This window comes from Plenodomus lingam, assembly GCF_022343315.1.
Source record: "Plenodomus lingam strain CAN1 chromosome Unknown contig_27, whole genome shotgun sequence".
Taxonomy (NCBI): Eukaryota; Fungi; Ascomycota; class Dothideomycetes; order Pleosporales; family Leptosphaeriaceae; genus Plenodomus; species Plenodomus lingam.
The window spans coordinates 920,608-946,203 of NW_027093942.1; the positions used below are offsets into that span (position 1 = coordinate 920,608).

At 51.2% G+C, this 25,596-nt stretch overlaps 10 protein-coding genes across 10 annotated transcripts; 5 read left to right on the forward strand and 5 right to left on the reverse strand.

Moving 5' to 3' along the window:
* Positions 1–287: 287 nt before the first annotated feature.
* IAQ61_007280 (uncharacterized protein) lies at positions 288–545 on the reverse strand (the record flags this gene model as incomplete). Its single annotated transcript, XM_066097517.1, has 1 exon — positions 288–545. The coding sequence occupies one exon, from the start codon at positions 543–545 to the stop codon at positions 288–290; it is 258 nt and encodes an 85-aa protein (XP_065952559.1).
* A 338-nt stretch (positions 546–883) lies between these two features.
* On the forward strand, positions 884–2,238 carry IAQ61_007281 (uncharacterized protein; the record flags this gene model as incomplete). The annotated part of the gene is made up of 2 exons (XM_003840737.1): positions 884–1,341; positions 1,407–2,238. The coding sequence occupies 2 exons, from the start codon at positions 884–886 to the stop codon at positions 2,236–2,238; spliced, it is 1,290 nt and encodes a 429-aa protein (XP_003840785.1).
* Positions 2,239–2,463: 225 nt separating this feature from the next.
* On the reverse strand, positions 2,464–3,571 carry IAQ61_007282 (uncharacterized protein; the record flags this gene model as incomplete). Its single annotated transcript, XM_003840736.2, has 4 exons — positions 2,464–2,537; positions 2,614–2,753; positions 2,874–3,087; positions 3,322–3,571. The coding sequence occupies 4 exons, from the start codon at positions 3,569–3,571 to the stop codon at positions 2,464–2,466; spliced, it is 678 nt and encodes a 225-aa protein (XP_003840784.2).
* Positions 3,572–4,395: 824 nt separating this feature from the next.
* Positions 4,396–5,970, reverse strand: IAQ61_007283 (uncharacterized protein; the record flags this gene model as incomplete). The annotated part of the gene is made up of 1 exon (XM_003840735.2): positions 4,396–5,970. The coding sequence occupies one exon, from the start codon at positions 5,968–5,970 to the stop codon at positions 4,396–4,398; it is 1,575 nt and encodes a 524-aa protein (XP_003840783.2).
* Positions 5,971–7,725: 1,755 nt separating this feature from the next.
* On the reverse strand, positions 7,726–10,668 carry IAQ61_007285 (uncharacterized protein). Its single transcript, XM_003840733.2, has 4 exons — positions 10,340–10,668; positions 9,821–10,205; positions 8,335–9,763; positions 7,726–8,283 (listed from the first exon to the last, which is right to left on the reverse strand). The coding sequence occupies exons 2-4, from the start codon at positions 10,091–10,093 to the stop codon at positions 8,234–8,236; spliced, it is 1,752 nt and encodes a 583-aa protein (XP_003840781.1). The 5' UTR covers positions 10,094–10,205; positions 10,340–10,668; the 3' UTR covers positions 7,726–8,233.
* Positions 10,669–10,914: 246 nt separating this feature from the next.
* On the forward strand, positions 10,915–12,633 carry IAQ61_007286 (uncharacterized protein; the record flags this gene model as incomplete). Its single annotated transcript, XM_066097518.1, has 9 exons — positions 10,915–10,964; positions 11,263–11,269; positions 11,334–11,401; positions 11,472–11,511; positions 11,570–11,632; positions 11,773–11,799; positions 12,260–12,283; positions 12,370–12,519; positions 12,574–12,633. The coding sequence occupies 9 exons, from the start codon at positions 10,915–10,917 to the stop codon at positions 12,631–12,633; spliced, it is 489 nt and encodes a 162-aa protein (XP_065952560.1).
* Positions 12,634–14,737: 2,104 nt separating this feature from the next.
* IAQ61_007287 (uncharacterized protein) lies at positions 14,738–16,927 on the forward strand (the record flags this gene model as incomplete). Its single annotated transcript, XM_066097519.1, has 5 exons — positions 14,738–14,887; positions 15,146–15,230; positions 15,526–15,899; positions 16,058–16,547; positions 16,782–16,927. Coding segments are annotated over 5 exons (1,245 nt in total), but the record flags the coding sequence as incomplete, so codon positions are not given.
* A 566-nt stretch (positions 16,928–17,493) lies between these two features.
* On the forward strand, positions 17,494–21,133 carry IAQ61_007288 (uncharacterized protein). The gene is made up of 4 exons (XM_066097520.1): positions 17,494–18,242; positions 18,292–18,947; positions 19,009–20,381; positions 20,437–21,133. The coding sequence occupies exons 1-4, from the start codon at positions 18,010–18,012 to the stop codon at positions 20,491–20,493; spliced, it is 2,319 nt and encodes a 772-aa protein (XP_065952562.1). The 5' UTR covers positions 17,494–18,009; the 3' UTR covers positions 20,494–21,133.
* Positions 21,134–21,459: 326 nt separating this feature from the next.
* IAQ61_007289 (uncharacterized protein) lies at positions 21,460–22,912 on the reverse strand (the record flags this gene model as incomplete). Its single annotated transcript, XM_066097521.1, has 2 exons — positions 21,460–22,509; positions 22,559–22,912. Coding segments are annotated over 2 exons (1,404 nt in total), but the record flags the coding sequence as incomplete, so codon positions are not given.
* Positions 22,913–23,212: 300 nt separating this feature from the next.
* On the forward strand, positions 23,213–25,227 carry KU70 (ATP-dependent DNA helicase II subunit 1; the record flags this gene model as incomplete). The annotated part of the gene is made up of 2 exons (XM_003840728.2): positions 23,213–23,281; positions 23,332–25,227. 2 exons carry the CDS (start codon positions 23,213–23,215, stop codon positions 25,225–25,227), a joined length of 1,965 nt encoding a protein of 654 aa, XP_003840776.2.
* Positions 25,228–25,596: the final 369 nt, after the last annotated feature.

The window sequence follows — 25,596 nt, forward strand, 5'->3', positions numbered from 1 at the left end:
TGGTGGTGAAGTCTTCTTGGCCCACAACGTCAAAGCCCTCGATTGGCTGAGCTGTCCAGGTACCGGTACGAGTACCGTACCAGTACCGGCAGGTAGTAAAGCCCTGCCTGGTTGGATGCAGGAGATGGCTTGATTTGATTGAGCAGAATCATCCGAGGTGCAGACAAGAGGATACAGGGTAGAGTCAAACTCGCTGTTCAGTTTTCAGTATTTGGTGCGATGGCAATAGAAAAAGCTGTGGTGAGTAGTTGATCGTGAGGAGAGTGTGTCAGTCAATGTCTGTGTGATCAAGCGAGCGGCTGTCTAGGTACAGGAGATGGCTTGTCTCGCTCGCGACTCAAAGGCTTGTCGCCAGTCGCCAGTCGCCAGTCTGTAGACAACGCGTTTGTCAAACAGTCAACCCTCGTTGCTGTCTCGCGTGTCGTGCTGGACGCGTCTTGAGCCCAAGTGTCGTGATTCGGAGATTGGGGCTTGTTGTCGACTGGGGATGGGGTTGGTGCGCCCAGGGCAATCGACTGGGTAGTAGACAGATGGTACCTAGGCATATACTGCATGGAGTATAGAGCAGCTGGCCCCCGCCTTGTTGGTAGTGCTCGGGACCATTTGTTTCTCTGTGTTTGTTCGCTGCAACAGCACAGCCGAGGTTCGACTGTTGACACGGGCGGGAGAGAGGAATGCAACTAACGGTGCCGGTAGAGGCCAAGGCCGAGCGTCACCTCACACCCTTCTCCTGCCTGCACCCACACACCAAACGGTGCAAAGCAAGCAGCCACTACGGGGGAAACAAGGAAACAGTAGAAGAAGAAGAAGGAGGAGGAGGAAAAAGCCAGTCCCCCTTGCCCTCCCTCACGTGCAAATTGATCCTTCACCCGCCTCAGTCGCCATGGCCGCGCCGTACGAAGACATCAACGGCTCGCGCTACCTTTCCTCGTCGCTCTCGTCCCTATCAGCCTCCCGGCAACAGTCGTCGCAGATTGCCAAAGCATACCGCCAGGCCGCCCAGTTGTTCCTCACGCGCCGCCTGCCAGAGGCCCTGTCTACGATTGAGCCCATCATCACTCCGCCGCCGCCGCCCTCTCCTCACGATGATGAGGCCATGATTGGCTATGCACCCATCGCCAACGCGTCCCGAGGCACCCGAATCAAGGTCTGGAGCTTCTACCTCACCTTTCTCAACGCCGTCATCGAGCTGGGCGCAGAAGAGGGCAAGCACGCTTTTGGGAGTACGAGGTGGAAGCAATTGGTCTCGAAATGTCGCGATGGCAGTGTGTGGGACGAGGTGGTCAAGGATGGCTATGCGGGTGTCGAGGGCAGCGTCGACACGGATGTAGTCATCAATCTGTGAGTCCTGGTGGGAGAAGAAGATGGGCTCAAGATATATCCATGTGCTGATTGCCAACGTCTAGTGCAACCCTGCTGCTCACCCACTCGCCCTCGCAAACGCTCAACCAACAAAAGCTCGAGACATACCTCTCCGCCACGGCCAACCCGACGTTTGACATTTCCCAGCACATGTCGTCGCCCTCGTACCTGCAGCGTCGCCCCAGCCAGCGCGGTCAGCAGAATGGCACCGACACGCCCCGCGATCTGGAAAAGCGCATCAAGCTGCTCGAACTCTACACCCTCCATGTCCTGCCAAGAAACGACGAATGGGACTACGCCCGTGAGTTCATCAGCATGTCCGAAGTCCTGGACGACGAGCGCAAGGAAGCCTTCATGCTCGCCCTGCACTCGCTCAAGGAGGAAAAGGAAGATGCCGAAGCGCGCGAGGAAAAGCTCCGCCAGCAACAGCAAGAGCAAATGGAAGAGCGCCGCCGGGAAACGGAAAGAAGACGTCTGGAACAATCCCGCGCCGAAGACGAACGTCGCAAGCGCCAAGAGGAAACCCCAAGACAGCCTCGAAGCTCAGATGACCGGCTCCGCAAGCCCCTACCCCAACCCCAACCGCACCCTTCTCGTACCTCGCGCCAGCCCGCTAAACGCCCAATCACACCCCCTCCTGGCTTCTACAACCGCGCCACGACCATGTTCTCCTCCCTCCAGGCACTCATATCAAATACAGCGCACAACATGACGGCCAATCCAATGGCCTTTTTCCGAACCCTGCTCTTCCTCATAGCCTTTGCCCTGGCCTTTGGACGGCGAGATTTGCGAGAGCGCATCTTGCGTGTGGTGAGGAATGCAATGGATAAAGTGAAACGGACCGTGGGCATGGGTGTCAAGGTTTCTTATATCTAAAGTTTTCATGTCTCGTATGTCTCTGAAGGGCTTGCAATTTAAATATATTCCTATGTGTATCATTTTTTGGGAAGAGGAAAAACACTTGGTAAGTCCGGATTAATGCAATGCACTTGCAATACCGATGCAATAGTCACGTCTACATCTATACATTTATATATATCAACGCCTAAAGGCGCATGCATCGGATCGTGTCAAATCTCCCACATCCCCCAACCAACCTTCTCAAGACCTCCGCTGCTTTCCCCCCAGCGTCTTCCTCCTCTGCTTAATCATATACGTATACATCTTGTACGACCCTAATCCACAGTCAGTCCCACCACGCAAACACACATGCACATATCACACCGCCGCCACCCAAAAACAAGAACTCACCAGGTCCATAAAGCGCCAACAAGAAATAAAACACGGGCGGAATCAGCCCATTAATCTTCCGCCCCGGCTCCACCGCCATGTAGAACAACCACCATTCTGCTCCAATGCCAATGGGGTAAAGAATATAAAACATTGTGTACCTGAGCCATGTTAGCCCTTCTTACACCCTTGATACAACACGCACGCCATCCCCCTCCCTCGAGCAACTCCCCCAAACTCAACGCAATAACCTCGATAACATCAAGAAAATCCCAACCTACCGAATCCAAACCAACCACCCTGGCGCCATCCCATGCATGTTCAAAGCCAGATACGCATACCGAATCCCATCTGCAACCGACCAGGCCAGCAGCAGCGCCGGGTAGGCTAGGGAAGCGGCGGTGCTGAGAGGGAAGGTGTGCCAGATGAGCCAGACTTGGATGATGCGGGTGCCGACTTGGAGGGCTGTTGTTGGGAGGGGGGATTTTATGAGGCCTGGATGGGGGTTAGGTTAGTGTGTGTGAGGGGGTGAGGGTTTGGAGGGGGGGAGAGTGGATGAAGGGAGGGAGGGAGGATTGGGTTGTGTGGGAAAAGGGAGTTGTGTGATGCGCTCTCTTTCTTGCTCTTGCTCTTGCTCTTGCTCTTGCTGTTGTACCCTACGGTACTCTCTGAATCCTTCTCCATGACAAAAACCAACCCCAAACAAACAAAACTCTCCCATCAACTTACCAATCCATGAATGCAAAATCTCAACCACTGTCACACTCTGCAACCACCTTACCCCAAACTCCGTCTGCTCGAAAATCCGCCCCCGTTCCTCTCCCCTCCATATCAACACTACCACATGCACAAACACGCTTGCCCAGAGCGCAGAGAACAGCGTGTTGAATGCCGTGAGGTATAGGGTGCGTGGCGTGTACCGGGTCATGTGGGCAGTGGATTGGGGAGGAGAGGGAGGGTTGTTGGTCGTGTGGGACATGGCTGGTGGGTTAGGGTGACATGTAGGTACAGCACTTATGTGACTCTTGTCTTTTGTGGTTGGTGGGGCTGGGGGGTAGAGGTGCTGTTTTGTATGGTATCAGTGTAGGTGTTTGTGTCACATGAAAAAGAGAAAATTAATGTTTTGTGCAGGATCTAGGTGGAAGTTTATGGTGCCGGGATGGAGTCGTTTGGGGTTGCTTGGGCCGAGGCTAGGGACGACTGGACTGCGAATTTTTTTTCTTGGAGACTAGAAGAGTGGTTGGACGGAGGCGAAAAACAGTGGTTGAGATTGTTTTGTTGATTTTTTATGGTGGTTTCTATTTTTATTTTTTCTTTTTGATGGTGGATGGGGGGTTGGTTTGGGGAGTGGGTGAGCTGTTCCCGGTAGGCAGAAAACCTTCGTACGTCATGTTCTCCCACCAAGCTAGGTACCAAGCTTCCTTTACTAACCTTTTTCCTTTGTTTAGTTTTAGTCGATTTGCCAAAGTCACCGTCAACTGTAGCAATATAGTTATTGTCAAAGAAAGCATGATTACAGAGAGGGTAGAAAAATCTCTTAGTTTCAAGGACGACACGCTAACGAGATGCACAGATTTCAGAGTCGACCTTTCTTCTTCACCTCAATTTTTCTCATTTTTGGTCCATTAATCTATGCGTTTCCCTATTTTTCATTGCTCTAGCGTAGAAATAATACTGTTCTCTCTACATTATTGTCTCTCTGCATCATTGTCTCTCTGCATCATTGTCTCTCTGCATCATTGTCTCTCTGCATCATTGTCTCTCTGCATTATTGTCTCTCTGCATCATTGTCTCTCTCCTTCTTCACAATGTCATCTCCAAAAGGTTGTGCTTGTTATCACCACCGCCATTGTTCTTACCACGCTGTCCCTGTTTTCCCCGAGTTTGTGCGAATCCTCGACCGCCGCGCGCGTTCTGAGAGCCAATACGAGTATACCCAGTCTGTTGCTGGCTCGGATGGTTGTTGTACGTGCGACGGCGAGATGTCTCATGGCCAATTTCCTCGCCCTCAGCGCTGCGCTTCAGACCTGCAACATTGCCAAGGTTCTGGTGGCCGGTTTGCGTGTACATGGGAGTGCTGTGAGAGGGATTAGATCCAGAAGTTGCGTCGTGAGCCTGGTTGTTGTTAGATGAGCTAGGGATAAGACCAGGTGAAAGCAGCGATGCGATGGAAGCAGACGTTGATAAAGCAAGACTTCCCGTCCTGTCACCATCATGGTAAGAGAGCGGTGGTGCCATACTGTTATTTGGAGGTTGTGTGCCCTTCTTCAAGGTCTGGGTACCATCGTCCCTGTGCATGAATGCGCAAGTTGCGCCATTCTCGCAAGTCATGCGTGAGGTCGACTTTGTGCACATCTTGCCCGCATATTCATGGGAGAAGTGACAGTTTGCACCATTGCTGCAGCCCTTGGTGGTGTTGACCCAGGTACAAAGCTTCTTCTTCTTCATAACAGTGTGGTCAAACGGGCAGCCAGCGCCCTTGGTGCAAGTTTCACCGAATCGGCAGGGAATGTTAGAGCGAGAGTCAACGGGCAACTTGCTCGCGGAAAGTGGACGAGCAATCTGAAGGGCGTTTTCGGCCTGTTCGGTGTCGATGCTGACGTCACTAGGTTCCTCTGTAGTCTCAATTGACGGAGAGTTTAATATGGTCTCGGGAGCAGTGTCGCGATTGACATCTTTAGAAACAGCCTGCTCATCTCGTTGTGTTGGCTCCTCTAACCCGACAATCTTAAAGGAAACCTCCAACTTCAGACCATTGACGGTGAAGCCTAGATCGATGGTGTCGCCAACCGCGTTTGCGCCTGCCATGGACATCAGCGCCGGAGTGTAGGCAAACTGGGCTTGAATGCCGCTGACGAGCGCCTGCTGAGCAATTTCAGTTTTCCATTTGCCGTTCGAGGGGCTTTCAATCCTATCTACAGTGGCGGATGAAGCCTCGGCGTCTTCCTGAATCCCATTGTTCACATCTTCAATGTTTGCGGTGAATGCAGGGTTGGATTCAGATGTAGCAACAGCCTTACTTGTGGCATTTTTTTGCACAACGAGTTTGGAAGCACCTTCTTGTTTGAGGTTGGAAGAGGACGTCTGATCCTTCTCGAGCTTGTCATCGTCAACGACAACGGAAGCTGCATTGGTCTCTTCATCCTCAGCACCAAAGTCAAGTTCAAAAACATCCTCATCATTGATTGGAGTCGCTGGAGTCGCTGGAGTATTCATGGCAGACAGCGTGCTGGTTTCAACGGGAGCAGTTGTGGACGATTCAGTGGTGACAGTACTCGCAGCTTCTGGGAGCGTGTCAGTGTTTGCGCCAGCCTTTGCATATTTTCTTTTCCTAGGCACAGAAGTGGAGTCTGCAGGTGCGGTCTTGCGCTTCGTCATGGCGATATTGTTTCGTAATGCAATACAAGGCTTAAGGCAGTGCGAGATTGAAATGGAGGTTTAGAGATGATCACGGATAAACGGATACGATTTGAGGTTTAACGTTGATACAACTTAAATTTGGGTGAAGAGAGAACAAGGAAGAGGGTGAGGCAGGCTCGAAAATATGTTACAGGAGGAACTGACTTTCTGCGGTGAAGTGAAGTTAGAGTGGGGAAGGTTGCCCTCTCGAACCCTCCAAACAGACCGACAAAGGCTCACCATTTTGACCTTTCCCTCTCTTCACATTGCTCTTTGTTCTGCATGTCAGGAACAATGGATGGGGCTTTTGCCTTTCACGAGCCTTTGTCGTCTTCACTGATGGAAATCCATGGTGCTCTGGGATCTAAGACTACTACACCTCGCACAAAAGTATCCTGGAGGATCTTTTTGCGTTCAACCTACTCTATCATATGAATTCAGTGCCATGCCTGTAATTCCCGATAGGAATCTAACAGGAGCGCAATCTGGGAATGAATGGACAAAGCATGTGCAGGCGGGAACTATGGGAATATTTATCGAGTGAATGTCAAGAAGCACGCACGAGTAGATGAGCCGTTGTTCATTGAATTGACGAACAGTATATTAGATATAGTATATGCTGGTACTATCTACATTCGTACGCCTTTCTGCCAAATCTAGCATGCCGGTAACAGATACAGCGTGCCATAAGTGCTTCAAGTCTTTACAGACCAAACAGCATAATCAGAATTTAGTTAATGGCGCCACTTAAGGTGTCTATGCAAGACGATCATTGTTGTTAAGAAGTTATATTCTTATCCAGCATAGACATATTTCTAGTTACATTGTGAACTACCACAGAAAAGCCCCCTACATCAACGTGAAACAAAGTTTTTAACAGGTAAGAGCAAAAAACACTTGAAGCATAGCTAGACGTGTGAGGAATTAACAACACAAACAGCTACTGCATGTGTAATTATACCAAGGCGTACTAAGTTATGTAAGTCATAACAATTTGTAGTCCTAAGAAGTCAGGTTGGTATTAGCCTTCTATCCACCTCACAGTCTAACAACTGACACCAGACACACAACCATCCCACCTAAAACAAAACCCCCCACCCCACACACCAAATACCACTCCAACAAACCGCAAACACTGCACCAAAAAATCCCAAAAAATAAAAGGTCAATGCGACACCTGTGTGATTCGAACACACGCTCCCGAAGGAACTGGCTAACTTCCCCTCAACAGAAGGACTAGCAGGCCAGCTATTCCCGTTAGCAACCGCACCTCACAATCTCAACAAGCAATGCAAACATACCGCGTTAACCACTCCGCCAAAGTGCCTGTTGTTTAAAAATTCCGCTAAATTTACGGGTCATAATGTAGGAGAAACCGTTCCACAAAATGCTGCAGATTGGGCAGCGTAAGCCTGGGATCCATGATGCGGTTAAGCGGGGAAACGTTTGGTTGGGCGGGGTAGGAACATGGGAGTGGTGGCGACGAATTCAATGTTTGGATATAGTACGGCACGGTATGACAAGACGCACTAAACATGCTTAAAGGACCAGAGGTACTCTACTCTACTAATCCCAATAGATTAAGTTTGGTAAACCAGGTCGCCGTGCATCATCTACTACCTTCCCCAAGCCTTTTGTCCAGGTGGAGAGGCGGAGCGAGGTAAAGCGACGGATTAGCTAAACTTGCATATACCCACCCTATGGTACGGCGCCGAAGAAATATCAGCGTTGGTGCTGGGTATGTAATATAATTGCCAGTTTGCTAAAAGCATAATGTGATCCCGAATAAACACCCACATCTGCAAAAGTGAATCACTAGTTGTGCGCCCGAGCTACACACCTCAGCGCGCACAACTTGCCTCCAACATACCTCTCTATTGATGCATGCCTATCACTTGAAAGAGTTCCACCTCTAGGCTGTGCTCGACAGCACGCACTCTACATCGTTACAGTAATACGAATTCATTGACAGGCGACAAATATATGCCGATTAAAGAGCGATCACAATTGAGGTATTTCAACCCCTGTATAACAAATACTCTTCTACAAGCTGTGATCAAAGCCTTTGAGGACCGCTACGCCACTACATCTATCGCGGCAGGTGTACATGTAAACGCGAAAAAAAAGCCATGACTGATTCCAAACGCCATCGCTACAACTACGAAAAGGGAAAAGGGACGCCGTGTCCAAAATATCTAAGGGTCGAGAAAAGTGCAAGCACAGAGCCGGTGGCAGAGGCAGACTATGCATCTTGCTCGTCTGCTCTATGCTTGTCGGGCTCATCGAAATACACTATAATCTCATTAGCGATTTCACTTACACAAGACTTGACGCCAGACTCACCATGAGGCCTCACGAACCAACTGCACACAAAGGCTGCACCAAAGGTCACTGTCAAGCAGACGAATACAGTCTGTCTGTATGTGCCTACAGTTGCGCTGTAGATGCCGTTGAAGATGGTCGGACCAAGCACTCTGGCCAGGGCATGCAACAAGCCTGTTGCACCTAATAGCTGGCCAACTTTATCCTGTGGCACATGCTTTGTCAAAGCCGCACCCAGCGTTGGTGAGCCGATGCCGCCAATCGATGCCAGTGCTCCGGATAGAGCAAACAATTCCCCTCTACGGGCAAGCGTGTAGCCGAGGTAGCCAAGCATGTCAAATAAAATGGCGGCACGAATGATGGATAGGTCGAGCAGATCGGATCCAGACTTTCGTATGCGTGATGCGCCATTCTTCCCGCGCACCAGGCGTGTAATGGCCGGGAGGACGACGAGAAGGCAAAAGACGCGACACGTATTCACAATGGTGACAAAGCGACCCGATTCGAATTCTTGCCAGCCAAATTGCCGGCGAGTGTACACAAGAATGACGCTCATTGCCCCCATGGCTACTCCAAACATGATGGTGTCTGTAGCAGCAAGCAATAAGAGGTTCCACCGTACAGCAGACGTGGTGCCTGGGCCTGTTGGCCAAAGGATCTTGAGGGGCGCAAAGAGGTTGATCGATCGCAATTGATTAATCCAGTCAGACGCAGGACCAAGTCTCTGCATCGCCTCCTCGTGTTTCTCACGTGCCGCTTCCTGACGAGACTTGCTGAGTGATTCAGGCACCACAAACGTGAGGAAGAAGATGAAGAAGAGATGAGCCGCCAGGGCAATGTAGAAAATGAGGAGCACAGCGTCAGTCTTGCCGACGTACTGTTTGCGAGCTTCGATGATGTAGCCAGCTAGCACAGGACCGATGGCGACTCCCGTGAACAAGCAGGCATGAAAGTACGAAAATGCAACGTTACGTCTTTGGGGTGGAACACAGTCGGACGCATAGGAATGTGCAAGAGCCATGCCGACAATAAAGGAACCAGAGACCCCTTCTAGACAGTAGCCTACAAGAATCCAGTTGACGTGCACTGTTTCGGGGAACTTGGCAGCCAGAATGGTTAGTACTTCGCCGAACAGAGCGCCGCAAGTGTTGAAGATCATGAACCTCTTTCGTCCATATCGATCGGACAGGGAGCCGAGCTTTGGGCTGATGACAGCAGACAAGATTCCCGAGCAGAGGCCAGCGTATAGCAGGAACAGGGAAGAGCGGGATGAGACGGCATCATTCTGACAGCGATCCATTCCCGGGTCCATCGGACCAGAAATAGGATCGGTTCCCAGTGAATCGTAGTACTCATCGCAGACCAGATCCATGATGAGATTGATCTTGGGTACTATGACACCACCAAATGCAGTCGTGAACAGCAGAAAGGGTGGCAGTAACCAGTAAATCTATCCATGTCAGCTCTTCAGCCCTCGCCTTTCTCATGTAATGCCTGTTGTGCGTACCGAAGGTCGCTTCCACCAAGGCAGTCCACGAAATTCTCCATCTCCATCCCACTCGTCTCCTTCAATATCATCGCCATCGCCATTCGCATTTCCATGGTTGTTCCTTGTAGGGCTCAGCAGTGGCGCGTTTTCGTCGTCGCTATCAGCTTTTGGCGAATGAGCCCCTTGTTTAGTCGGTGCATATAGAGGCACGCTCGACTTGTTGGCGCGGGCTCGCAGTTGCTGGTCTACATCGATGTCCTCGACGAAGGCAGCGTCGGTACTGGAGACCATTGTGAATAGTTGGGATGGAGAGCAGTGGCGAAGTTTTATTTCTTGGTTGGATTCCCAAATAGGGCCTCAAGGATGAGTATGAGTTACGATCGCATGCGCATTGCTAGTTTGACTATTCAAAAGGTCAGGCCTTTGGTCATCGAGTCGTGCGCGGGTTTGGAGGAGATGGACTCGTAGTGATGAATGTCCACGACCATTGCGTTGCCACAGTCCCGACTTCCGATGCAGCGCGCCTCGTCAGCTTACCAAGTATGAAGAGCCTCACGATAAGCCGTGAGGGCAGTAACAATATTCAAAGGCAAGAGGAGATGGAAATGGTGCTGGAGTAGGTAGAGCCCTCATCCGTAGCGTAGCACTTGTCAGTGACCTGGCAAGTTACGTCTCTTGGTGGCTGGGCCAGGGAAGGCTATCGTGGTTCGCTGGAACGGATTGGTCATGACGTTGCGATTTGCCATCAGCCGCGTATCTGATCGGAGAGTCGGCTGCGAAGAATCTCCGACTTTGACGCTACGGGCCTCGAGTCTCATACTGTACTGTCATCGGCCATGTATACCGACAGAGGACAGTTATATACGAGGATATCTGCTTTGCCCTTCATCTTCCAGACAACGTCCCGACAGACAACGTGCCGCGCTCATGCAAGGTCCGAAACTTTGTCAGCACACGGACTCTCGGCCAGAGCCGGGCCCTGTCGATCACGGCAGCGGTCGGTCAAACGGGCTGCGGGGATTTAACTGTCGGCTCCACTTCAATGCCATCTTCAAGATGCGATGCGAGATCGAAGTTGGAATCGGATAACTTGACGATTCAGCATTGCTGATATGCAATCTGCCGAAGTGTTCGCGAGTTACGTCGTAATCTTCTATACTTTGTTGGTGTTTCCTCCTTTGAGGTTGCTCCCGTGGATCAATTAAACATCGCCGCATCTTAGCTGAGACGGTGAGATAGTGTAGGAAATGCAGTAATTGTGATGGACTTGACTATTTGTAAAGTCGGTATAGAAGACAAAACTCGTACTCTAGCTGCTGCCTTTGAGCAATGTCACTGATCACATGTCTAAACTTTCTAGTGAGAATTTGCTGAAAAGACCTGGGCGACTGCAGTGAATAAGGTATGACACTGTCATTCAGCACTTCAACGACTACCTGGAGTCTGATGATCCTCTGAAGAGGCCGCGTAAGTAGGATAGGAGCCTTCGGACACTTTGTGCAAGGCGTCAATATGCTGACCATGACTGCAGAACTCCGCTCGGGTGCACATCCACGTAGCATGCATGCACCTTCCGAGTGAGGCAATTGCTCAAATACGGTACGCAGTTCGTGATCCATGGATCAGCGAGCTGAAGCACTTGACCATGTGACTGACTGGTAACGAACAGGTACGCCACTGACTCTGTGGTGTCCGTGAAAGGATATGTGGTGTTGTATTGTTGATGTACGACTCTACGCGTCCCTCACGCATAATCATGGCGCTGAGCTTAAGCCACTACCGGTATCATCCGGGTTCCCGGATTCTGGGCATTCGTTGACTGGAGTGGAGGTAAGCATGTCCCGCTGACACATTTGGAGCCGACAACATCCATCCCGAAAGCACCTATCGTCAGCATCATCACTCAGGACGAATCTTGTCTGCAAACCTCATGATGTCATCATATGCCGAGGAGCTGACAACATAGCAAGCACTTGACTAGCATGCGTGTGTGCGCGGTGAGCTAAAATCGGTCAAACGCCTCCCTGTCGTCGAAAACCATGAAAACTCGCCGATCGAATCAGGAAAGTGTACAACAATTGGCATGACAGATGTCAATAATCTCAAGATCTAGTACATGCGGTTCGCATTTCTGCGAACCATGTCATGCAGCTGATTTGTCTCACATCTCGCAATTTGGGGCTTGAATTGGCGAGTCTCTCCACATCAACCTCATCGAACTAGAAAAGCCAGAAAAGCCAGTTTTTCGTCCCTAGCTCGGCTTGTGTTGTGATGTGTCGTGTACAAGACACATTTCATCAGCTTCGTGGTGCCATTCACATCGTGTGTCCTCCATTTACCGGTTTAGGCGAATGTCGATAAGCAAAAGAATGCCTAATAGTCAACAATAATGCCGAGAGACACAAAGTAAGACAAGTCTTGATCGAGCATTATTCGACGAACCTCTCCCACAGGTAGGAAAATAAGGCTCAGCCCTACCGTGTGAGTATTGGAGGACTTCAGCCTCAGGCTTAGTCCATTATGCTAGTCCACAACAAGTCTTTTGGCCCCCAACTAATCAGCGATAGGCGCTTAGACAGGAGATGTGCCTTCTGGAGATACTGCACTTCGTTCCCGTTAGGGCCTTCGAGAAATTGATACAAGGATTCCAGACTCCAGCCTCATGTATCAACAATTCCTGCTGTCCACGAAGAGGACTTCTGCCATGCACTCCAACTGTAGGGATGTACATAGCCTACATGAAAGTTGTTGACTGATAACGCCGGAATTAGCAAATGATGGACACTTTTGCCTCAAGAATCAGGCTGGAGCGCGAGTCCTCCAACATATAAGGAGGGTAGTACACGGGAGCAGCCATTTGTTTTAAAGGAAGTAGCTGGGACCCGACGATCGGTACCATGGTTACACTGTAGGTGGATTAGGGCAAAAGACTGCATCGTTGTGGTACTCTGCTCAGGTACTCATCTGATCTTTTCCCTTCTGGCTCAGGAGAGCGACCGTCCGGTGAGTCACAGACAGCCGAGTTAAACAAGTCATTTCCCACGGAAGAATCAAAGCGGACATGGTGTGATCAAGGTACATACACTGTTTGCCTAGTAGTAGCAACAGCCCTGCTTCACAGTCAAAGTAGCTTTCCGAGGGGGTGTCGTAGTGATCGATCGCGGCCCCCATGCAGTGACATGCCGTGCGACTGCAAGGGCTCCACATGTTAGAGCGTGCAATGAAACGCCCACCGGTCAAGCCCGAACATTGGTATCTCTACTAGAGTATTCCGGGTCCAAGAGTAGTAAGCCACATGCAAGACATTTGCTAGCCGCGGGTACCTAAGAGCTTAGCTAAGCAGGAGTCAGCCCTATATCTCAACTACCTGGGTATCCAAATACCTATTCTTGGCACGCGTTCGCAAGACTAGAAGAACAAACGTGATCCTTACTCAAGGCAGATGGAATCCTGCGACATTGTGCTAGTATCGTACTTTTGTTTCTCCAATGATCGTTGATGTTGCACCAACCGCAGCCTCAATGATGCTTCTTGCATCTCGCCAAGTTGACTTGCCTACTTGGGCTATTGGTGATGGAGGAGAGTATTAGCGCAGATATGCGCAATTCCAGATTACGGCTGTAGGTGAGCAAGACTTTGCCTGGTTAGTACCGGTATTCTAGGTTGCGTTTTACAGAGAGTTCTCCTTCACCAGCCGTGCTAACCACCAATGTCTGTCGATGCCCCAGGCGCTGATTACAGCCTACAGGCTTGTGACGTTGGGACAAGAGAAAGCAGACATGCACACGTACACACACAATCATGTCCACGTCAGGATTATCTTGCGCCATCTTTCTTTTTGATTGTGATTGGGGGTTCGCGCGGTAGCTTTGGTGTAGGATGGACATGTCTCCTGCTCGATGAGAGACCATCTGACCACATCACCGCATGTTATCGTGGCTGTACATGGCTGTAGACTTCCAAAACGCCATGGCGTGTCCGCGTATTTTTCGCTTCCACTATCGGTCTCCCAGACTGTCGTGCAAGATACCCGTCGCTCGAGGGAAAGCATAGGCTCCAGGATGTAGATCGCCCGTCCTTCTGCCTGATCTACTTTGGGTATCGGTATAACTATCGGCGATCACGCGGGTCTACCGGTATCAAGAATGCTCCATTTCGCCCGGATTGATCCCAACCGTCGTCCTTTGCCTGCCAGACATGTGCATTTTTGATGCCCATTCCTCCAGCCGGCCTCTTTGTATTCTGAATGCGCCGAGAGCCAATCGTCGGCCTTAATAACACATCCAATGCATGTTGAGTATCATGAACACGTCAGTATATTACCTACCCCAACTCCAGTTGGGAGCAGATAAGGCGACTCGAAACTTCGATTGGTTCACGTCAACAGCCTAGATGACTCTGGGCATATTGATATTCCCCAAGGCTCAAAGTGAAGGCACATGCTATAGGAGGTTGGTAGGTAGACATGGCGTGCGCAGTCTTCCACCTCCACCACAGATATACCTACCAAAAGCCCATGATCTTGCATGGGTACGCATTTGCCGCATATACCTACACACACCAATGGGCCCGTATGAATGCTTGCAGAACCCAACATGGGCCCTACATAATCTACGCACAAGCCCACTCAGTCACACGTCCCATTGATCTGGTGTCTGGGTATATGTCAATCCGCAATCGGTGTTCTGACCTTCATCCCAGCCTCCATACCCCGCTTTTCCAAGCCACGCAAATGTGTTCCCGTCCAACCGCGCCTGTCATGCGTCTTTCTACTAGAGTAGTATAAGCCCGAGATACAATACTGTGCAATGCGGCCAGGCCAGGCAAGCCGGCGATGGAGTATACACTTGACAATCTAGCCACTCTACAGCCATGCACTTCCGCATCCTTGGCGAAGCAAGTTGCCGATTTTGACACAGGCTGACCTGCATAAAGGATCCCGTTATGCCGATGGCGAAATGGACAGTCGATGTGCTGTATTACAAAAAGCCGCGAATAAAAGGCAAAAATAGCTACCAACCACCGCGATTCTCCCCATGGTTCCACAACATCCCCTTTCAAGCCTACCCTACAGGTCGTAGTATTGTACGTACGCTCCCCGACAACCAAGACGTCAAAACAAAATACAAAACAAGGAAAACTGCGACGCGCATGTCAGCAGTCCCTCACGTCCACCCTGTTTCAAGAACGGAGGAAGAATGTTCTGACCGGTAAACGGGGGGAACAAATCAGATTCCCGATGTTTCTGTGAGAGTGTGCTGGAACATCTTGTGCGATGCGGGGTGGGGGGAAGGGGGTTATATGTATGTTCATGTATGTAAATCAGCTTGCTTCCGGGATCAGAGGAATGGTGGAGTGTTTGTGCGCCCATGGGTTGCAAGCTTGGCATGGGGGACGTGGGACGAGGGCTGGGGTGGGGGGATACACGGTACGTGTGTACTGTGTATGCGATTTGGGGTTTTGCGATATCCGAGTGTGACAAAGTGGCTAATTGGCCCCAAGGGAGATTGGGTAGGTAGCATGCTCCACGTGGCAAAAGCACATGGCGTTATCGATTCTTTGTTACCCTTGTATGCGGGCGAGAGTTTCCAGTTAGCCCGAGGTTGCAAGGAAATGCTCGTTTTCGAAGTCTGTAGAGACAATGTACTGGGTGCATTCAATGTGCGCATCGTGTTGCGCCGAGTATCTAAGAAACCGGCGATTCCATGCTGTGTGGTTGCAAGCAACCGCTTTGTTCAACCTCATACAGGGCAATGCTGTAATGTCCTTTGCTGTTGTGAAAGAGTACATGGCTGGACGTCGCTGCCCGCGGTTGATCAATTGTGTACTCCCGCGGAATTGCCATGACCCGCGGAGTCGTAGAGTCCAACGCCATCTCTTCCATCATCTTGCTCCGTCCAATTCCTTCAAGATACAACTCTCCGTTGGGCTTTTGTTGTCGTTTCTGAATGCCCAGAAGGACACCGGTTCTCTGTTTCGGGACTGGAAAGGACGTTGTCCCATGTATGGCTGCATGAATCCAGTGCCCTCTCGTGGAATTGGAAATCTTCAGGCCGCAAATCACCCTCCACGGACGCTGTCCCGGATACGGCATCAGGTGCGAGATGTTGATTCGTGGCTTCCCCAGTCTGTGTCACTGAACTTGGGCCAATTCATTCCAGACACGCCCAGAAGCTACAGCGAGGCATCTCAAGGGATCCAGCTCCTGCAAAGTGATTCAAAAAATAGGACAATGTGTCTCTTCTGAAGTGGTAGTACAGTGCCACCTCCCTCTTCCTCTACGACCGTTTCCGAGGATCTGCTGGAAGCCCCCTGATGAATTGTCGCGACAGCTGTCGGTTGGTTCAGAAGACTAGGCGGCGTAACATGCAACTGCGTGGACAACGTATAACTGGACTTGGTGCTTGTTTTCAGCTTGGGATACCTCCTATTGCACGCCTTGGGCTGTTCTGTGTTGGGCTGTTCCGTGTCAGCCTTGAAGCCCTTCCTGACAGCTCGAGGCTTGATGATGATCGAGCGCATCGTCCAGACAGAGGTCCTTCTCTCGCGACACTAACACCCAATGTCGCTACGGCGGGCATGACTCACGCCCGCTTGGGCTCCTGTCCGCGGTCTACGATGGTCAGACACTGCGCTGAGCCGAAGGAGGGCAATAGCGGAGGAACGGTGGTTGCCTGCGCAGGGCGTGGTCTCGTGCTCCGGGTAGGTCCGGTCAGAGTGTCGATGCAACAGCTCCCGACGCTGAGTGAGTGTGCGAAGATGGGAGTGCTGTCAGGTTTACGAGAGCAGTGATAGGGCGACAGAGTGCTGGTCGGACGATGCCCTCTCCTCAGCGGTGATGCAAAAGGGCCAGATGACAGGATCAGAGTCAGGATCGCGGGCAAACTGCCTCTTGATGAGAGTACTCTAGGTAGCTACACTTGTGCGGGTAGGTAAGAAAGCCGTTGCAGCTTCCGAGGCGCAAAGTCATCTACGGTAGGTTACAAGCGCGCAGGCCACATTGGAGGCCGACACTCTGATGATGAGCCAACCATGGCCCAGTCTGCCGCTGGTCTGAGACTGCAGTGGAATTGCATGTTGGCACTTGATCTTATCATCGTACCTACCGTATGGCCCGTGACCTGATGGGATGGTGTGGTCTTGATGTGGCTATGTGACGAATGTTGGGTATGTGTATGTGAGGCATGCAGGTACTCATGCGGTCGGGTAGTTTGAGTATCATGTGATTTGCCACTGCTACATCCTGGCTGCTTTGATGGCACAAGACAAGTAACGTGATCCTCAAACTAGCCGAGATGACTAGTACGTTGGGTAGACACACTCTGTCAAAGTCACTTTGGGATGGGTGTGCACCCAACAGGCACAGGCACAGGCACAGGCACAGGCACAGGCACAGACAGAGGCACAGGCACAGGCACAGGCACAGGCACAGGCACAGGCACAGGCACCTAACAAACGGAAAGTAGTTTTACTAGGCAACGCAAAGAGAAATGGTGCGCGCATGAGGGACCACATTCTCGCCTTTTTTTTTTTTTGCCTGCTCGAAGACACCCTATTCCATCGGCGGAGGACCAACTCTCGCCAGCGCCTGTGCAGGGATTCGGGGGTTTTCCACGCTGGCTAGGAAGGAGTCGCTGTCGCAGCCAACCGCCGTGGGCCCGCCCGTTGCCTTGTTGCCTGTTCCCCCAACGCTGCTCACGACTGCGGCTCTGCTCCAAAACCCCCTCCCCCTTAAACCAGTCCAGAGTCTCATTCAATCCCTTCAGTCCCTGTATCTTTTGCTGGACTTGCTTCATCTACTCTTCATCTACTCTCCATCCGATTGCGCACACGACGGCCTCTCTTTCGCCCCTCCTCGAGACAGTCAACCGTTGCTCGGATCTCTTCTCCACAAAGCCTTACCGTACTGTACCTAACCATTACCTACCATTTCCGCCCCCCCTTCCAGATCTGAGCACCCACTGCCAAATGAACCAACGTGCCACAATAGCGTAATCATCCGGAGACCATGTAAAGCAAAAGAGCGTACAAGTCTGCATCCAGCTGCCACACGTATCACATTGGCTATACAGGTGCGCACGTTTGGGCATGTTGTGTCGGCCAATAAGATCGCCTGGCCTTCGTTTCACTCAACAACACATACTGCATACCCCAACTCAAAACCTGAAAGCAAAGGGCACCCATTGGAGTAGTCATCCGCCTGAAGAATGGATTCGGGAGACGTGGTCGAGTCGCGCTTCGTGACGGCCCTTCGGACGCAGAGCAAGGCAGAATCGCATGGCGGAACGCTGCCTTGCCCATTCTCAGATCATCACGATCGGATCTTCCAGAATGTATATCAGCTCTTCGATCACGTGAAGGCCGACCATAGTTCGGAAATACAGGGTCTCGAGCCGCGCCTGGCTCGTTCTCGTCTAAAGGAAGCGGCCTTGAAACTCAGGTGATTGACAAGCCCTATCCATGTCTTCATCATGTTTTAACGCTGCTAGGAGATCAGAGCAAATGTCAGAAGCGACCGCTGGGGATCGTTCTACACCAGACATTGCTGGCCTTAGCCTGGATGCCAAGATTGAACGCCAACCATCCCCTCCCTTAAGAAATAAGCGTCCGGCCGAATCCGAGCCTCAGATGGATGCTGAATTCTCAAGAAAGATGCCGTATACCATTCCATCGGATCGAAGTAAGCCAAAGTCACAAGATCACCGCCTTTACAACCCTAAGCATGAGGTAAACGGCGGCTCGCCTTTATATCAATCCACGCCGGAACCATCAACGGATAGGCCGACGGATACTACCAAGACCATCGTGCCTCTACCGAAATCACCCGCGCGTCAGTCTCCTCACCGTGTCGCGTCCAAGCAGCAGCATTCTCAGCGGCAGCCAGGCCTAATAGAACTTCAAAGATACGATCCGCGCTATCCTGGACTGCTCTTACAGCCAGATAGCCGGCCTATCTCTCAGGAGCAACTTGCATCTGAAGTAAAGTCTATATATGCCGGACTAACAATGGTTGAAAACAAGTGTATACATGTTGATCGAGCTCAAGCCGCAGCCGCACAAGATAATTCCGATTCTAAACTAGCCTCTGATCATTGGCAAGCGCTCATTGCTTTGCACCGAACGCTACTGCATGAGCATCATGACTGTAAGTCCCGATCAAGTGTCCACTCTGGAACCAACGAATGCTGATCATTCACGTGATGCAGTCTTTCTAGCCTCTCAACACCCTTCGGCTTCTCCCGCTCTAAGGCGACTTGCAGCTAAGTACTCTATGCCTGCGCGCATGTGGAAACACGGCATTCACTCATTTCTGGAACTTCTCCGCCGCCGGCTCCCAGACAGCATTGATTACATGTTGGCATTCATCTACCTCGCCTACCAAATGATGGCCTTGCTTTATGAGACCGTTCCCGCATTCGAGGATACCTGGATCGAATGTCTCGGCGATTTGGGCCGTTATAGGATGGCGATTGAGGATGAAGATATTCGCGACCGCGAAACCTGGGCCGGCGTCGCCCGCTCTTGGTACACAAAGGCCGCAGATAAGAACCCCACGGTTGGCCGGCTGTACCACCACTTGGCCATCCTTGCTCGGCCCAACGCGCTCCAGCAGCTTTACTACTACGCCCGCTCTCTCACCTGCGTGAAGCCCTTTGCCAGCGCCCGAGACTCCATTCTCACCCTACTAGATCCCATTCTCGGACGCACAGCGGCTACTTACTCGCACGCGCTGCCCATCGATACCAACTTTATCAAGGCGCATGCTCTGCTCTTTGAGCGCATGCCTGGGGAAGATTTTCTGGTCTCCAAAAAGGACTTTTTGGATGGGTTGGACAGTCATATTGGTCGTGTTACTGCCAAGTGGAAGGAACAGGGCGTTTATATAGCTGTAACGAATTTGGCCAGTGGGTTTGAGTACGGAGAAGAGGGAAATCTTCTGCGCGAGGTGTTCTTGACTGAGCTCCAAGAGAAAGCGAAGACTTCACCATCATATCTAGAGGAAACCCTACGCACTGCTTCTCCAGCCGATCAACAAGAACCCCGTCCCCCTGCGCTTGACGCAGAGGAACTTCCAGGTAAAATTTCTGACCTTGCACAAAAAGATGCCACTTTCGTCAACGCCAAAGCCATCACAAAGGAAACGTTCGCCCTTGTCCTCCGCCGCATTGGCGACAAAAATGTCCTTCCTCATGTACACGTCATGCTCTCCTATCTGACCACGTTTGCTTCCAACCAATACGTTTCTCCCCTCCTCAACGATATGCCATGGGCCGAATTAGCCGCATTCCTCAACACGCTCGTCAAGACCGAGAGTCAGGCACAGACGCAGAATCCAACGCAAGCTCAAGACATCGACGCCCTAGTTGCTGCAGATGTGTTTCCCGGCATTGGCGAAAGGATGGATGAATTACCCCTACCCGAGGACTACTTGGTCCGCGGCTTGATCTGGGCCCATGACTATTACCCAAGGAAATGGTTTGAGAGAGAGCACGACGAGGAAGAGAGGTACCTTGAGCTTGCCAGCACCGTCAAGTGCCGCATAGAACGGGTCCTGCGGCTCGGCTACCAACTAACCAAGGTGATTTCCACCATGAACCTGCGCTTCCATCGATTGCTACTAATAAAGTCCACAGCATAACAAGTGGATTTCCTACGAGCCAGGCGCACATACGTTCTCTGTACTTCCTTGAACTTTCTTCACGCACATACGTCGCCTACCTTTACTCGCCTTTCCACACATGTATTCATCCGTCGTTCTTTTGCGTCTCGCGCCTTCGTCTTCTTCTTTTTTCCGCATGCGATACATCACCATGCGCGTCGCCAGCAACATTATAATTCAACATTAGCACGGTGATGCAAGCGCAAGCATGTGGGTCCTACATATGACCCCTAGGCTGAAGGCATCCGAGCGCAAGAACAAGAAAAGAGAAGAGACATACTCAAATTGAAAATATTGACACCACTGGTTGGTCAAGTTGTCGTGTCGAGGTCGGGGTCAAGTTGTCGTGTCGAGGTCGGGATCGAGGTCGAGGTTGAAGTCAAAGTCAAAGTCGAAGTCGAGATTGATTCAGCCTCGTGACGGAGGCATGGATGGGATCTCACTGGGCGATGTGAGACGACCAGCGTAGACGGAAAACAACTCATAGCGTCGTCACGATACGTATTTTCTTCCTCTCTCTCTCTCTCTCTCCTCTTTCAGTATCGCAGTATCACGAAACGCAAGTCAAGTCAGATTAAAGCACAACACCAAACCACCCAGAGGCGAATCCAGTCCCCAAGTTAGAAATACATACGTAGCAATATTAGAGAAGAATCGAAATAGAAAAGTATTGGGTAGGTCATAGGTTGCAACATTGTTTTGCGTCTTGGCCATGCGTATGAAGATGCGTGTTGGTGGGATTGATGAAGAGATGGGGGATTGATTCACATGGAATGAAGATACACACCACTTGGATGTGACACTGTTTACATGGCCTTTATTTGATGAAGCAGCACCCGCGTCACCAAAAACACTCAGCAGGCCTGGAAACCAGCAAAGCCGTAGCATCAAAGCCATCATGGTACATTTCTAGCCCAGACCTTCTCCTCCTGGGCGAATATTCCTACAAAAAAACTACGCTACGCTACGTTATTGCGAGGAGACGACTACACATACATCACGCCGCCGCCTGAAGGACCTGATTCTGACTGGCAAAGAACTCCTTTTGGGCTGCACAACGCTCACTGGTGCACTTGGGACACCTCAGGGTCAGCTGCGGACTACATGCCTTTCCGCTCTCGAGATGTGACTTTGCTAAATCGGCGAGCGCCTGGATGAAAATGGGGCTGTCGTTGAGACTGTCGGCGCGCTTTACGCCTTCGTGGCCCTCAGCGTCCTCGCCAATGACTTCCTTGTCCAATTCGTAGAGTGTTTCAATGTGATCGCTGGTGAATGCAATGGGCACGAGGAGCATGTCTGTTTGTCCCTTCTTCATGTATTCCTTGACTGTGTCGGAAGTTTGTGCACCGAGCCAGGGCTGAGGGCCGACTTGCGATTGCCATACGAGACGGTATTTGTGCTTCATGCCAAGGCGTTGCATGACGGCGTAGACTGTGGCGGCGACCTCGGCTGGATATGGGTCACCGCGATTGACAACGGTCATGGGTAGACTATGGGCTGAGAAGAGAATGACGACGTTGTCTCTTCGATCCTCGGGGTATTCGGCAAGCTTCTTCTCGATGTTCGTTGCGAAAGCTTCGACGAGGCCTGGATGTGCTGGCCAGCGGTCGATGACACTCCATTTAATCGCACCTTCTGGCTCGGCTTCTCCATTGGCCCTCTTGCCTTCCAGCCTTGTACGCCACTTCCATAGCTCGTTCAGTGAGGACCCCGTTGTGGAGCATGAATACTGAGGGTACTGGGTAAAAGCCACTGCTCTGCCGCCGTTACCGCCGCCAAATCCATCTGCCAGCATCTTCTTGTATGTATCTTCTGTAAGGGGATTGGCATATCGAAAGGCAACGTATGGCTTGTGCGGCGCAGTCTCTGGAGATGTCTTGTCGAGGATCTTGCACATTTCAGCAGCCTGGTATTCCGACCATTTCCGGATGGGCGATCCGCCACCAATTTCTGCATATTGCTTTTGGATTTTTGGTGTCCGTCTCCGTGCAATGTAGGGGCCAATGTAGTTCTGAAGTGGTCCGAGTGGAATGAGATCTTTGTCAGCCTGCGAAGGTGAGCAAGTGCTTCACGACAAGGACATAGAAGCTGCATACAAACAGCATGCTGAGAAAACCATGAACTTCATCTGTTGTCGCAGGCCCGCCCATGTTCATGAAGACCATAGCAGTTGGCCCCTTTGAACCAGTTGGCACTTGTTGTGGGGCGATAGATGCATTGCCTCTTCTCCATTGCGAGCTGTATGGCGACAGGATGCATGTGGCGGGGCGAGTCGCAGCGCGCGAAAAAGGTGCGCGGAGAGCCATTGTGAAGGTAGCTCGATGAACTACAAAATTACCAGGGAGGAGTCGGTCTTTGAAGTGAAAGTCAGGCGCCGTGGCCGGAACAGCCGAGTGAATAGTGTCCTTGGTTTTGATGGCGGAGAATAACGCTTCGGCCAATGGCAGCCACTTCGATCATTGTTGATGACGCGCCCTGAAGATCGGGACGCTAACGAGGGAAGCCGAAAGACGGTGCACGTGCCGACGTGTTGGGGCTAAGCGCGTCTTAACCACACTATCAACTACTGCTGCTGCCTTACATCCTGTGTTTGCCTGGCTATACGCTAGCTTTCTGTCTTCAAAGCTGTCAGTCTGGCTCTGAGCATCCAGTCTTGAATATAATCAGCACATACTTTACTTTACTTTAGTTCGCGTCACTCCACTCGGCAATTGCATATTCATACAATTTCAAGACTTCAGTAGTGAGCCATGGCGGACCCACAAGATAATCGGCCGAGTGAAGAGCAGGAAGAAGAAGAAGAAGAAATTGATGACTCTGTATGCTCTTAATTAGTACTTATCCTTCTTATGTACTAACATCTTTTCAGAGCTACAAAACCATCAAGGATGCTGTGCTCTTCGCCATTGACGTCAGCCCCACAATGCTAGAACGACCTCCCAAGTCAGAAGACAAGAAAGCGGATCGTGACTCTCCGACATCTGCCGCGCTGAAATGTGCCTATCAATTGATGCAGCAGCGTATCATCTCGAACCCAAACGACATGATGGGCATCTTATTGTTTGGCACTGAGCAAACTGACTTGAAAGATGGGGACAACACGTTTCAGCATTGCTACCTACTGGCAGACCTCGATATCCCATCAGCACAAGATGTAAAAAGTCTACGAGATCTAGTCGAGGACGAAGAAGAGGCGGAAAAGATACTCAAGCCTGCTAAAGAAGGATGCAGCATATCGACAGTGCTCTTCTGCGCAAACCAAATCTTCACAACAAAAGCCCCCAACTTCGCCTCGAGAAGACTGTTCCTGGTAACAGACAACGACTATCCTGCCAAAGTCAAGACGGACAAAGATACAGCAGTGACTCGTGCACGAGATTTGTATGACTTGGGTTGCACAATCGATCTATTCCCAATATCTCGACCTGATCACACCTTCGACCGCTCTCGCTTCTACGATGATCTCGTGTATCCCACATCACCTTCAGATCCAGATGCACCAATTTCCCTAGCATCTACGACCAAGGTTGCAAAGTCTGGTGAAGGCATCTCCCTCCTCAAACAGCTCATCTCATCAATCAACTCCAAGGCAACACCTCGCCGCGCGCTCTTCACCCTCCCTCTCGAACTGGGACCGGACTTCCGCATTGGTGTAAAAGGTTACGTCTTGATCAAACGCCAAGAACATGTCAAGTCCTGCTACGTCTGGGTGGGAGGCGAGAAGCCGCAAATTGCCACCTCCTCGACGTCGCACTTGGCAGACGACTCTGCGCGTACCATCGAAAAGACAGAGTTGCGAAAAGCCTACAAGTTTGGCGGCGAGGCGATTACCTTCACTCCAGAGGAAATCACCAAAATACGACAATGTTTTGGTGACCCCGTAATCCGCATCATCGGCTTCAAGCCCATCTCCTGTCTCCCTCTATGGGCAAACGTCAACAAAGCAACGTTCCTCTACCCCTCAGAAGTAGATTACATAGGATCTACCCGTGTCTTCTCCGCCCTTCAGCAAAAATTGCTCAAATCCCAGAAAATGGGCCTCGTATGGTTCATAGCGCGCCGCAACGCCTCACCCACCCTCTGCGCCCTCATCCCCTCCGAAGAAAAACTCAACGCAGACGGCGAACAAACCACCCCACCAGGCCTCTGGCTCATCCCCCTCCCCTTCGCCGACGACCTCCGCCAATTCCCCGAACCACCAGACAGCCCGCTCAGAACCACAAACGAGCTCACCGACAAAATGCGCCTCATCATCGAGCAACTCCAACTCCCAAAGGGCATGTACGATCCCTCAAAGTACCCAAACCCCGTTCTCCAATGGTTCTACCGCGTCCTGCAGGCCCTCGCCCTCGAAGACGAACTCCCGGAGAAACCAGATGACAAGACGATTCCGCGTTACAAGCAAATCGACAAGCGCTGTGGCGAGTACATTGAGGACTTCGCACGCGAGTTCAACCTTGCGTTTGCGTCGCAGCAGAAGACGTCGTTGGCGGATCGGACGGCAAAGAAGCGCGGGGCGGGTGCACAGGAGATACCTGCTAAGCGGGTGAAGAAGGAGCCCCAGGCTAAGCAGATAGAGGGCGGTGATGACGAGGCTGGGATGACGGATCAACAGATGGCAGAGTTGAATGATAAAGGCCAAATTAGCAAACAGACTGTTGCTGTGTTGAGGGACTGGCTTGCGCAGAGGGGACAGGGTACGGCGGGCAAGAAGGCGGAATTACTGGAGAGGGTACAGGGGTACCTTGAAGGCAAGGGGCTTTGAGATGTAAGCTGTGTCTATGAACGGATACGAGGATACTAGTTGTGAGGGTGGTGTTCATGTTTCGCCGCTTTAAGTGTTTATGAATGATAGGCATTTACTCTGAGGATAGCTCTGTAGTTCACAGCAGAATTCCCAGATTAATATTTTTCGATGCGCCGGATTGTATCATGAGCACGTTTCATCGAGGGGAATTATGCAATCAAGGCCGATGAAATAGTCCTCCAATTTGTCCTGCGGTGCACTCGATGCTTTGGCAAACCTATAGAGAACAATCTTGTATCTTGAAAAGCACGCACCTGGCAAAAGTCACAAAGTCCAAACTCTCTCTGGTACCTTTCCCATTGGGTATCACTTTATTATATACCGTGA